Source organism: Schistocerca gregaria, chromosome 2 (genome assembly GCF_023897955.1).
Source record: "Schistocerca gregaria isolate iqSchGreg1 chromosome 2, iqSchGreg1.2, whole genome shotgun sequence".
NCBI lineage: Eukaryota > Metazoa > Arthropoda > Insecta > Orthoptera > Acrididae > Schistocerca > Schistocerca gregaria.
The window spans coordinates 811,833,760-811,846,272 of record NC_064921.1 but is presented as its reverse complement, the minus strand read 5'-3'; the positions used below and the strand labels follow the sequence as shown (position 1 = coordinate 811,846,272).

The 12,513-nt window shown below is 38.4% G+C and overlaps 1 protein-coding gene across 1 annotated transcript in view; it reads right to left on the bottom strand.

Annotated features, from left to right (window-relative positions):
• LOC126335113 (esterase E4-like) overlaps nucleotides 1–12,513 on the bottom strand; it is a 143,823-nt gene that overhangs the window by 58,015 nt on the left and 73,295 nt on the right. The window contains exons 5-6 of the mRNA XM_049998067.1: nucleotides 9,233–9,417; nucleotides 7,046–7,220 (exon numbers count right to left, since the gene is read on the bottom strand). Of these exons, the coding sequence (XP_049854024.1) occupies nucleotides 7,046–7,220; nucleotides 9,233–9,417 (360 nt within the window). The remainder of the gene's footprint in view (nucleotides 1–7,045; nucleotides 7,221–9,232; nucleotides 9,418–12,513) is intronic.

Here is a 12,513-nt window from a genome sequence, read left to right as displayed (position 1 = left end):
ACTGGCAGGGTCATCCAAGCTGGAGTGGTGTTGACAAAAGAGCCAGACAAAGTGTGTCCCACAACATAGGGCAGGGAGGGCTCTATAGGCATAGTGAAGCCAGCTGCCCTAAAGGAGTAAACCTCATACAAATCCTGGTCCTCTGAGTCGGGGGTTGGGCAAGTGGCTAACAACCCTTTCCTGCAAAAAAATTCTTGTTCAGAAATCTCAGAGTAAAGAAGCTGGACGGATTTATGGACAACGACATGGCACTGTTAAAGGCAAATGAAAATGAAAAAAAATGATGTGTTTATTGGAACCTGGAACATACAATCACTGTACAGGACGGGGTCCCTGAGGTCACTGCTAGATCAACTCGATAAAACCAAGGAAGGCATAATTGCCCTACAGGAAATATGATAGACTGGACGTGGAGTGCTTGATATGGGAAGGTGGATAATTTTCTACCATGGTCCAGAGAGCCACCATGAATTTGTTACAGGGTTCATGGTAAGACAAAAATTTATTCACTGGAATAACATCTAGGATCTCACATATGAGACTGAAGACCCAATTCTCAAACTACTCATTGATCAATATACAAGCACCCACAGAAGTTATCAGAAGACCAACATAAAGACACCTTCTTTGAGAACCTCAAGAGAACTTATGACAGATGCCCTGTGTATGACACTAAAATAATTATTGGAGACCTCAATGCATAGATTGGTAAAGAAGAACATTATCTCCCAGCAATAGGGAAGCACAGACTCCATAAAGACACAAATGACAATGGCTACAGAGTCATTCAGTTTGCACTGTCACAGAATATGGCCTTATGTAGCACTAGGTTTCCACACAAAAGGGTTCATAAAGCAAGATGGTGTAGCCCTGATTAGCATACCTTCAACCAAATTGATCGTGTAATTATTGATGGCAGGCATTCTTCAAACTTACTAGATGTACAAACTTACAGAGGAGTTAATGTAGATTCAGACCACTACCTTGTAATTGCAAAACTAAGAACTTGAATATCCAATGCAAGAAAAATCAAAGGAATACCTCAAAGTAAGTATATGGTATCAAAGTTAAAAAATGAAGACATCTCTAAAATGTACTCTGAGAAGGTTGCTGAGAATCTTGCATTACACACCCCTAGTATAAGTGATAACCTGGATCAGGAATGGAATGCTTGCAGGGATGCAGTCATTAAGGCAGAAGAAGAAGTGCTAGGGAAAGAAGAAAAACAATCGAGGAATTTCTGGCTTGATGAAGAATGTTAGAGAAGCATAGAGAAAAATGCTCAAGAAATAATATAGTCATTTAGCAGTAAGAAATTATTAAGATAAAAGGAAAGAAGAGAAGAAACTGTGTCAGAGAAAGAAAAGGGAATGGGAAAGAGAGCAGACTGAAGAACTGGAGACAAATAATGCTTGCAAATTTTATCAGAAAATGAAAGGTGGAAGAAGAGCATTTAAGCCATGCATCGACCTGTGTAAAAGTAAAAAAGGGACGCTAATAACCAATGATCAGGAGGTATTGGAGCATTGGTTAGAGTATTTCAGTGAACTGTTGGATGCTTCAGAGTCCCCTACTTAAGATATCCCAGTCGCTTCAGAAGATGATGCCATGGTACCTCCCACTTCCCAAGGAGAAGTGAACAAAGCAATTGCTCGATTGAAGAACAATAAAGCACCAGGGACAGACAATATAACATCTGAACTATTGAAAGCTGAAGGAGTTGAGCTAAATCATAGGATCTACAAGGCTGTGTGCCTCATCTGGAAAAAGGAAGAGTTACCAGAAGAATGTAATGTAGGGATAGTGTGTCTGGTGCATCAGAAAGGAGATCTATTTGAATGCAGCTACTACAGAGGCATAACATTTTTAAATATTATATATAAAGTACTATCGAATATCCTGTTTAGCAGACTTTCACCTAGAGCAGAAGATATTATTGGAAGCTATCAATGTGGGTTCAGACCAGGAAAGTCAACTTAAACCAGATATTTACTCTTCAACAAATAGTAGAAAAGACCAATGAATTCAATGTTGGTGTGCACCATCTTTTCATTGACTTTAAATCTACATATGACACAATAAACCGGACTAAACTTTATGAGGAAATGCAGGAATTTTGAGTGCATGTAAAATTGGTTTGTTTAATAGAGGTCACCCTAAAGTATCCCTAGTGTACCATGTGAGTACAGTCAATGCTATCACCTCAGTTTCCCACTCAAACTGGGCTGAGGCAAGGAGATGGACTTTCCTGCCTACTTTTCAACCTGGTGCTTCAAAAAGTGGTACATGAATTGGGTATTCAGACAAGAGAAACTATCTACTATAAGTCTATGTAAATGCTGGGGTATGCAGATGACTCGGATTTAATGAGCAGAACACTTAGAGATCTACAAAGTGCATTTTCAGCTCTAAAATTGAGTGCGGAGAAGATGGGCCTGAGAATTAATTAAGGAAAGATGAAGTATATGAACAGGGTGTTCAAAAGGTCTTTCCACAGTGCTGTATGATTGTTAGCCATGCATGCCGTATGCTGCAGTGAATATACCGAAATGAAATTCAGTGAAATACAAGTTATTAATTTATTGAATATTCATTTTTACTTACAAATTTTCACATTAAATGTTGAAAGTGTCCCCCCTGTTGTTGAATACACAATTCAATTCATCTAATCATACAGCACGAGCAGCTAACAATCATATGCCAATGCGGAGAGACTTTCTGAACATCCCGTATAATGGCACTAACCAACCCTTACAGCCCACAATAACCCTTGATGGAATGACATTTGAGCGAGTAGAATGTTTTACCTATCTGAGCTCAAAGATAGAAGCAAATGGCACCACCTTTACTGAAATTATGGCTCGCATAAGTGCTTTTAACTGATGCTACTTTGGAATTTTGCAACATTTTAAATCCAAGCTTATATCATGAGGGCTAAGTGCTGACTTTACAAAACACTGATAATGCCCAGTACTTACTTATTCCTCAGAAACTTGGGCAATTACGAAGCAGGGAGAAAACAAACTGAGATCACATGAAAGAAGTAGATTGAGAAGGATTTTTGTACCTGTATATGTAAATGGGACCTGAAGAAGACAAAGAAATGACAAACTTTGTGATTACTATAAGGAGGATATGTGGTCAAATTCATAAAGCTGTGTAGACTGGGATGGGCTGGACATGTGATGTGACTTGATGAGTCAGATCCTGCAAAGAAAGCCTGCTGCAGTGAATCTGGAGGAAGAAAAGCAAGAGGACGACCTAGGTTGAGATGGAGCGATGAGATTGGGGAGGACACTGCTAGAGTCGGTTGTCATAACTGGAGGTCGACGGCAAAGTCCAGAGAGGAATGGCAGAAAATAACTGAGGATGCTTAGTCCCATCCCGGGATGTAGTGTTAATGGAAGAAGAAGAAGAGTACCTGAGTGCTAATAGATACACAGAGAACTACATTCACTATCCAAACTTTTGGACCTAATAGTTGCCTCCTAAGGGCAGTGAGGACCTGAGGAAGGCCTATTAAGTCCAAAAACTAGGATAGTGATATAGTTTTATATGTTCCCTTGAAAGTTTGAATGAGGGAGTTACATGTATGTTATCTTACTTTTGTGTACTGAAAACTATAACAAATATTTGTGTATCTATATTTCAGGAATGTGTGTAAAATACTGTATCACATTTTTATTTCTTCTTAAATGTTCTTATTGTAAAACTTGACATGTCTTCTGTACATCAAATCAAATGATTTGAAAATTTCATAATGAGGCAATTAGATCACATTTCACTTTAAATTAAGTTTTGAAAATTTCTGAAAATGATAGAAAAAATCATTATTATGTTGCAGTTTTTTAAATATAAATTTTTTTTAAGTTGTACTTCTCACTTATGTAAGCCAAGCATGCTCCCATGCCCCCTAAAAACAAATCCATTCCATTATAAGTACAATGCATGAGCAGGAGGGGAGCTGATTTTAAATGACCACAATGGATGCCAGATGACTAATTTAAGTGAGCAGGCTAAAATGAGATAAAGAGGAAGAAGATGGGAACAGGTGCAAATGGGAATGAGGTACGGTTAAATGGTATCTATCTTGACCACTACTATATGCCACCTTTACCACTATGTCCAACAAATCACTACAATTGCCTGAAGCAAACCAGGATTGAAATTGTAAAATATAAAGAACCCAAGCCCCAATGTGTACTTGTTAGATTCTACATTGAGTATGCAAGTGAATTAGTTCCACACTCAGAAATAATTTATGATAGACTACAGTGGCCGAAAATTATTCCTGATGATTGCATTAGAGCACACAGGTTACATTCATCTACAAAAATAATTGTAAAATAATCTACACAACTATGATTATAAATGATTTTCCTCCATTTGTCAAAGAATTCTAATACATGTTCTGAATTCAGTATAATGAACTACATAAACAAAATGAACTCTTCTTTGGCAACTAACACGGTCTGCAAAAATATTAATCATGAAAAACACAATTTCCATTCTCCACATACGATACCCTAAGTGGCATGAATAGAGGTTACCAAAAAGTTTTAGTTTTCTTAGATCTCTGACGTACTACCAGATCATTACCACATAATCATCTACACTATGTGATAAAAAGTATCCAGACACCCCCAAAAACAAATGTTTTTCGTACTAGGTGCATTGTGCTGCCATCTAATGCCAGGTACTCCATATCAGCAACTCAGTAGTCATTAGACGTCGTAAAAGAGCAGAATGGGTGCTCTGCAGAACTCAGGGACTTTGAACGTGGTCAGATGATTGGGTGTCACTTGTGTAATATATCTTTACACAAGATTTCCACACTCCTAAACATTCCTAGGTCCAATGTTTCCAATGTGATAGTGAAATGGAAATGTGAAGGGACACGTACAACACAGAAGCGTACAGGCCGACTTTGTCTGGTGACTGACAGAGACCACTGACAGTTGAAGAGGGTCATAATGTGTAATAGCCAGACATCTATCCAGACCATCGCACAGGAGTTCCAAACTGCATCAGGATCCACTGCAAGTACTATGACAGTTAGGTGGGAGGTGAGAAAACTTGGATTTCATGGTCAAGCGGCTGCCCATAAGCGACACATCATACTGGAAAATGCCAAACAACGCCTCTCTTGGTGTAAGGAGCGTAAACATTGGAGGATTGAACAGTGGAAAAATGTTGTGTGGAGTGACGTATCACGGTACACAGTGTGGCGATCTGATGGCAGGGTGTGGGTGTGGCGAATGCCCAGTTAACGTCGTCTGCCAGCATGTATAGTGCCAACAATAAAATTCAGAGGATGTGGTGTTATGCTGTGGTTGTGGTTTTCATAGAGGGGGCTTGCACCCCTTGTTGTTTTACATAGCACTATCACAGCACAGGTCTACATTGATGTTTTAAGCACCTTCTTGCTTCCCACTGTTGAAGAGCAATTCGGGGATGGCGATTGCATCTTTCAACACAATCAAGAACCTGTTCATAATGCACGGCCTGTGGCAGAGTGGTTACATGACAATAACATTCCTGTAATGGAGTAGCCTGCATAGGGTTCCGACTTGAATCCTGTAGAACACCTTTGGCTTGTTACGGAAAACTGACTTTATGCCAGGCCTCATTGACCAAACTTGATACCTCCCCTCAGTGCAGCACTCCATGAAGAATGGGCTGCCATTCCCCAAGAAACCTTCCAGCACCTGATTGAACATATGCCTGTGAGAGTGGAAGCTGCCATCAAGGCTAAGGCAGGGCCAACACCATATTGACTTCCAACATCACCGATGGAGAGCGCCACGAAGTTGTAAGTCATTTTCAGCCAGGTATCTGGATACTTTTGATTACACAGTATATCAAAGAAAATGCATTCATTTAGAATATTAAACCATGCTTATGAACAGAGTGATAACATCACAACAGACACAATACAGTACATTTACCATTATACATAGCGTCCTTCACAGATAGAAATAATTTCAGATGTACCACAAGGAGGAGTGGTAGTACCAGACATTGTGCAGAAGATGTGGCTATCTGTGAAGAAGGAATGTCTGACGAATATTATAGCAATATCCAATTGAAAGTGCACAAAATATCAAAATTGTATAACACTCATAATAGAGTTAAATATAAAGTTATGCTCTTGTTCAAACATAGTAACTTCAGACTAAAACATTTTTCAGTAAAAACTGGTGTCGGTCGGATCATATGAATAATGAAAACAACAACATATGTTTGAAAATGAAACAGGATTGTCAGGTAAATCAAATTTTAAGTAAAACAAGTGGCAGGTTTTCAGTTTGTTCATAGCATACTGAGAAACTACAGATGATCTACAAAAGAAATTGCTTATAAAACACTTGCACTGTATGCCCTATACTTGAAAACCGTTGAAGAGGGTTGTCCTTTTCAGGACACATTCTTGTACACAGATAGTGGTACAAATTTTCACATTGTGTTTGGTTGCCAAACCAGTGTAATTTCAATACTGAATGATGATAAGTGGCCTAAATTGGAAGACAGATGCCCAGTACTTCATGATAATGTGCTTAAAGAATTCCAAGATGAGCATCCAATGCAAAATCTATAAACATTCTTCAGCCCTAAGTTGTTATTATTATTGTATGAATCATTTAAGTAAAATTTGCTCAATAACAACACACACTAACACTAATAAGTAACTAAATGAGCCTTAAGATGAAAACAAAAATGTATCCAGTAGTAAATGAGTTGTTATTCTTCTCAGCTCCAGCCTTGAATAGGTAAGAATAACATTTCGCATAAAATATATAGTACAACTGCTCTTTGGCATGCACTTTGCAGTAGTCTTCTCAGTACAGATATTGATGCCAATGTAAACTTACAAAAGCATAGAATATGGTTTTAAGAGCTGAACTTCTACTGAGAATTCTACCATTTAAAATACATTATTAATTGAGCAGACCTTCCTGTATTAATTTTACTCTGACTTTCAACCTTCAGTTTGTATATCACTGAAAATAATAATAATAATTTGTGTCCAAAACAAATGACAAACCCAAGCCTTTCCAAGAGATTTCATCTTTGGTTGTTCCTATTATCAATGGAATATGAGTGAAATTCCCTGAAAGAAACAGCTCCGTGACATCAGCTGTCAAGAATCTTTCAGCTCCATCTCCAAAATCTTTCTCCGTGACAGATCCAAATGCAACCATTGGATCAGAGCCCCATTCCTGTAAAAATAAAGCATCAATGCATCAGACACAATTGTGGAACAGTGATTCATCTTTCAAATCTATTCTGCATGATATTCATCAGCTTCCATGGCAAATATATGAATCTCTGTCCAATGAAGAATAAGTGAAAGACACAGTTTATTTCTGTTATTTTTTATTGTTATTTCTTTAGGAGATAGCTAATGATTATCACACTGATGATTATGTGAATGTTTTATGTATACATGACCCACATTAAGTGAAATAAAATCAGACAGAAGACAACTTTTAAAAAACTAAAAATGAAGAGAACTGCATCATAATTGCACACCAATAAATATCATGCAAGTTTTAGTTACTAGTACACACCATAATAACTGCTGTGTTCCAATCATAGAAGATCAGAGTGTCAAAGGCAAGAGTAGATCACATTAGCAAACAAATGTAAGGATAGTGGTTATACTAGTGGAAAATTGGTGTATCACCTTGAAGAGAATAGGTAATTTAAACAGCAGCGTTCTGAAGAAGGAAAAACCAATAATTATTGAATTGAAATCACTTTCTCATATTGAGTCACATGAGTAGGTTGGGAGGTGTATGATATCCAACACAGTGTTGATGACTGGAGAAGTTTCCATGATAGAACTGCATCCTTGTAATGAGAGTTACATGCTGTACTGCAAGTCCAGTCCATAAATTTGGTTGATTTAGAAGGATCAGGTTGCAGTTAGAGTACTGACTTCTTTAGTATTTTTTCCTACTCTTCTTTCTATTATATGGCCTAACTTTAAGGATATGGTTAGCCTGTAGCATAGTTTTTAAGCATTCTTGTACTGCCAACAACTGTTGTTGACATTGTATGTCTGATGCAACAGCTGGGATCTGACAGCTGATCATGGCACTCAGAGCAGGTAAGTACTGTTATCATTAATAAATGCCTTAGCATATGAATAAGAATCTGCCATAGACCTCTTTGTAAAGTTATTTTGTGAAAAATGAGCCTTCCATTTACTTATAAAACTGTGTGCATCACCTGTGTATCAAAATGCTCACCAAAGCAGTTAGCATATTTATCACAAGGGGCATAAAAAGACTGATTTGACCAAATTGTAGGTAATTTAAGTGCTGCCTTAAAACAAGATATGTGGGAAAACTGGCATCTTATTCCATAAATAACAAAATATGTTGGTAATTCTTGAAAACTGAAAATCAGTATGCTTATTCTGAAGATCGATCAAACAGTTTTGTTTCTCTTGCACCAATGTCTTTGTAAATCATCTGATGTTAACAACAGGTACAATTCACCATACAGTTGATTTAATTTTGTCTGCAGTTATGCTTTTATCAACAATTTTGGCACACAAATCAGAATATATGCGTCTGAATGTTTCTCTTGTGGTCACTAACATGTTTGCATTTGTGATGGATTTCAATTCTGTTTGAATCCAGTTCCTAAATATATCACAAATATTAATGACATCATCTATGAAATCATTAAAAGGCTGTACATGTGATTTTGAAATGGTCTGACAGTATAAGTATTTGCTATAGAGCCAGGTGCACTGGTTGTTATCATGCCCGGTCTGATTACCACTGGAACCCAGAACTTTGCCTTTTGCTCTTACCAGTAGAGCTATACAGGCATGACTCATGCTACATCTGCTCCTGCTTTAAAAACTTTTAGAGAAGCTTCTGAAATAAAAAGAAGACTCAGAACCATCAGTGTTACATACTTCAATTGTGACTTCCCTAATACAACTGTTACTACACAACTAGTAAGAAGCTCTCCTCACAAGGGAAAAACACTATGGTGGGACATATAAATGAAGCATCAGGACAAATGCATCAGGTCATTAATGGAGTAGTAAATTGGGGGAAAACATAGTAGGAGATGAGAACAACTGGAACAAGTAGTTCAGATTATTGAGGCAATACCGAGCAACAGATACTGGGAGATGAATTAATTCACACAGCAGAGAAGTAATTACAGGACACCTGTAACATATTACAACTAAAAATATGATGCTTACATAAAACTGTGTTACTGATTTTGCAATTTCCAAAGCATCCTTTTCTCTCAAGCAACTAATTATCTCTTCTGATGATGTATCTGGGCAGTTCATTAGTCTAGCTTGCTTTCTGGCTCTCTGCAATGGATCAGGATCAGTACTTGTCAGGTCGGCTCCACTCATTACAATGCCCTTATGAAACAAACCTGAAGAAACAGATTATTTCTTATTACAATTGGTAAGAAATGTCTATTATAATCTTGTTGGTTTATGGTGTGATATTTGTACAATTTTCAATAGGGCTTCAAAATCTGGACTAAGATTTCTATAGCATCATAAATCTTTGATTTTTGTTTGTGATCTTTTCTGATGTAGAATTTTATATTGCTTTTATTGAAATTTACACGCTTTCAGAGCCAGTGGCTCCTTATTCTGGCAGAACGGTTGAAGGCGAAGGAAGAGTGGTGTAGGAAAAGGACTGCTGAGTTTAGGAAATGAGGAGAGTTTGGAAAAGTCACCCAGAACCCTGGATCAGGGGTGACTTACAGGACAGGATGAGAAGGAAAGACGCCTGTTGGGACTGCACCAGATAAGATTTTAAAACCTGAGAGTTTTAAAGGGGGAAGATAGGGTAAGATGCAAGACAGAGATTAGTGACAAAGTGTCACACATGAATTAAAAGAGCAGGAACCTAAGTGCATCCTATGTGGTAGAGACGGGTGGGGTGGGGGATGGATGTGGGGGGACAGACAGATCAAAAGATAAATTTTATTTTTCTTTTATTTTCTGACCTTTCTAACTCCCCTGGGCTCCTCCCCACCACCAAATCTACCTGCTGTTATTAACTTGTGCACAGTGTATTGTCAGTAATATCTGTATTGTGTATTATCCCATCTTCTTTCCTTAAGCTCCCCGGGTTTCAGATTTAGTCCAATGCAGTCCCAAACTATCAGTCTTTCTTTCTTATCCTGTCTGGTAAGCATCCTCTGATCTGGGTTTCTGTGTACCTTTTCCAAACTCTCTCCATTTCCTAAACCTTATTAATCCTTTTGATTCACCTCTCTTCCTTCCCTTTAACACTTCTACAGTCCACTGTATCTGAAAGCATGCAAATTTCAATACCTTTGTACGTGTTTTCTCCTGCTGCCACTTGATGAGTAGATTTTTTTATCTATCCAGTTACCTTGTATTGCTTTTAGTTTTTGTGATATGTAACTAAAATTGATGAACTAATTAGAGCAAAAAAATACACACATCCACTAAGTCACCATGTTATAAACATATCATCATGAAGGACAACTTTCAGGGATGTGAATTCAAGTAAACACAAATTCTTGTTTAACTATTTCAAAAAAATAAGAAATGAAAAAACCATTCTAGTCCATAAATTCACATTAACATAACTCAATAACTGAATTTCTTTCAGCAAAATTTCTTGGTATCTAGCTAGATAACTATCTTAAATGGAGCCATCATCACAGACAAAACTGAAGGATTATTTCCGGTATTTCCATTCCTACTCACCCTACAGGTGAGATCAATGAAGTTACACAAATATAAATATGGCAAGGACAGATTGCTACTCACCACTTAGAAAATAATTCGAAAAATATTTCAGATTTTGGTCAAAATCCTTCTTTAGAAAAAGAAAATTCATACACACATAAGGCTATTGTTTCCAGGTGCTAAGTCAGGCCTTAGTGCCAGGAGGCAGCAGCTTTTTGTGTGTCAGTTGTGCTTGTGTGAATGTGTGTGAGTTTTCAACTTCTGAAAAAGGATTTTGACGAAAAGCTGAAATATTTCTAGAATTCTGTTCCATTGTGAATTAGTTTTGCCTCTATATGGTGAATAGTAATTTATCCTTGCCATATTGTTGTTATTCCATCCAGGACTTTCCATTGTTTAAGTTACATAAGTATTTAATCTGAAGCAGAAGCTGTGACGACAATGATTATAACAGAGCAGTTGACTGGGTTGATAGATGTGGGGAGAAGGTAGCAAAGGATGCAAATGGTAAGGAGAAGCTGCGGAATAGCACAAGGCAGTAGCGAGAAACACAGATGGCTGAGCGGATGCATAATATACGATGGAAGGAACAGTTCGGGGGGGGGGGGGGGGGGGGGAGTGAGAGATGAGAGATTAAGGGATATATGTAGAAGGAGAGGGGGAGAGTGGGAAGAAAGAGAGTAATTTGGAGATGGATTTAGGGAAGGGAGAGAGAAGGGGTGACGGGTGGAAAAGGGGAAGGGGGAGGGGGAGGAAGGGAAGAGAGAAAGAGAGAGACAGAAAGAGAGAGAAAATGAACACATGATTTTTTTGTGGGGGTGTGGGGTGTGGGTGGAGGAGAGGGAAGAGTGGTGGGAGAAGGTAGTACATGGCCTGGGCAGGAAAGGAGTAGTGCAGACAATGACAGAAGAGGAAAGTAAAATGGCAAGGTGAGAAAGTGGGAAACACTTTAGTATAGCTTTAGGCCAGGGGAATTGCGAGAGCATAAGATAAGCTGGAGAGACAATTCCAATTAGTTCAGATAAACTTGTTCTTGATGGAAGTCTCCAAGTTGTACATGCAGTGAAGTAGTTGTTACCATCTTTTGTGTTGTAGTTCACAGTACATTTGGCAAATGGGTGCTAAAGTTTGCGAATTGCCTCAGTTCAGCAATCACCACTCATGCGAGCAGACAGTCATACTGTCATACCGACTCAGAATGCTGCACAGTAACTGTAGCATAACTGATTTGTGATAGGGCTGCTACCACACGACTGCTTTTTATTGGGTACAGAATACCTGTTACTGGATGCAGTAGAAGGTGGTGGGCAAGTGTATAGGACAAGTCTTGCACCTGGATCATTCACAAGGAAGTGACTCACTGGATGTAGGATTGGAATAGAGAAGATTGGAATAGGGATGGACAGGATTATATAGGTTGGCTGGGCAGCAGAACATTACTTTGGGTGATATGGTTAAGATTTTTGGTATGATTACCCTCATCTCAGGACAACAATAGACAGTTGAAGACCTGGTGTAGCATGCAGTTGAGCTTCTCAAGTCCAGGGTAACGGTGTGTGGATCAGCTGCTTGCTAACAAATTTATTGCTGTCAGAGGAGGACAAGGCATGGGAGCTCTGTTTATAGATGAACTGGATAGGACATTGTCTATCAATAAAGGCTCTTGCAGCATTATTGACATATTTTGACAACTCCTGTTTTCCAATGCAGATGCAGCATCCACAGGTGGTGAGGCTGTAAGGAAGAGATTTTTTGGCATGGAATGAGTGCCAGCTGTTAAAGTAGATGAATGGCTG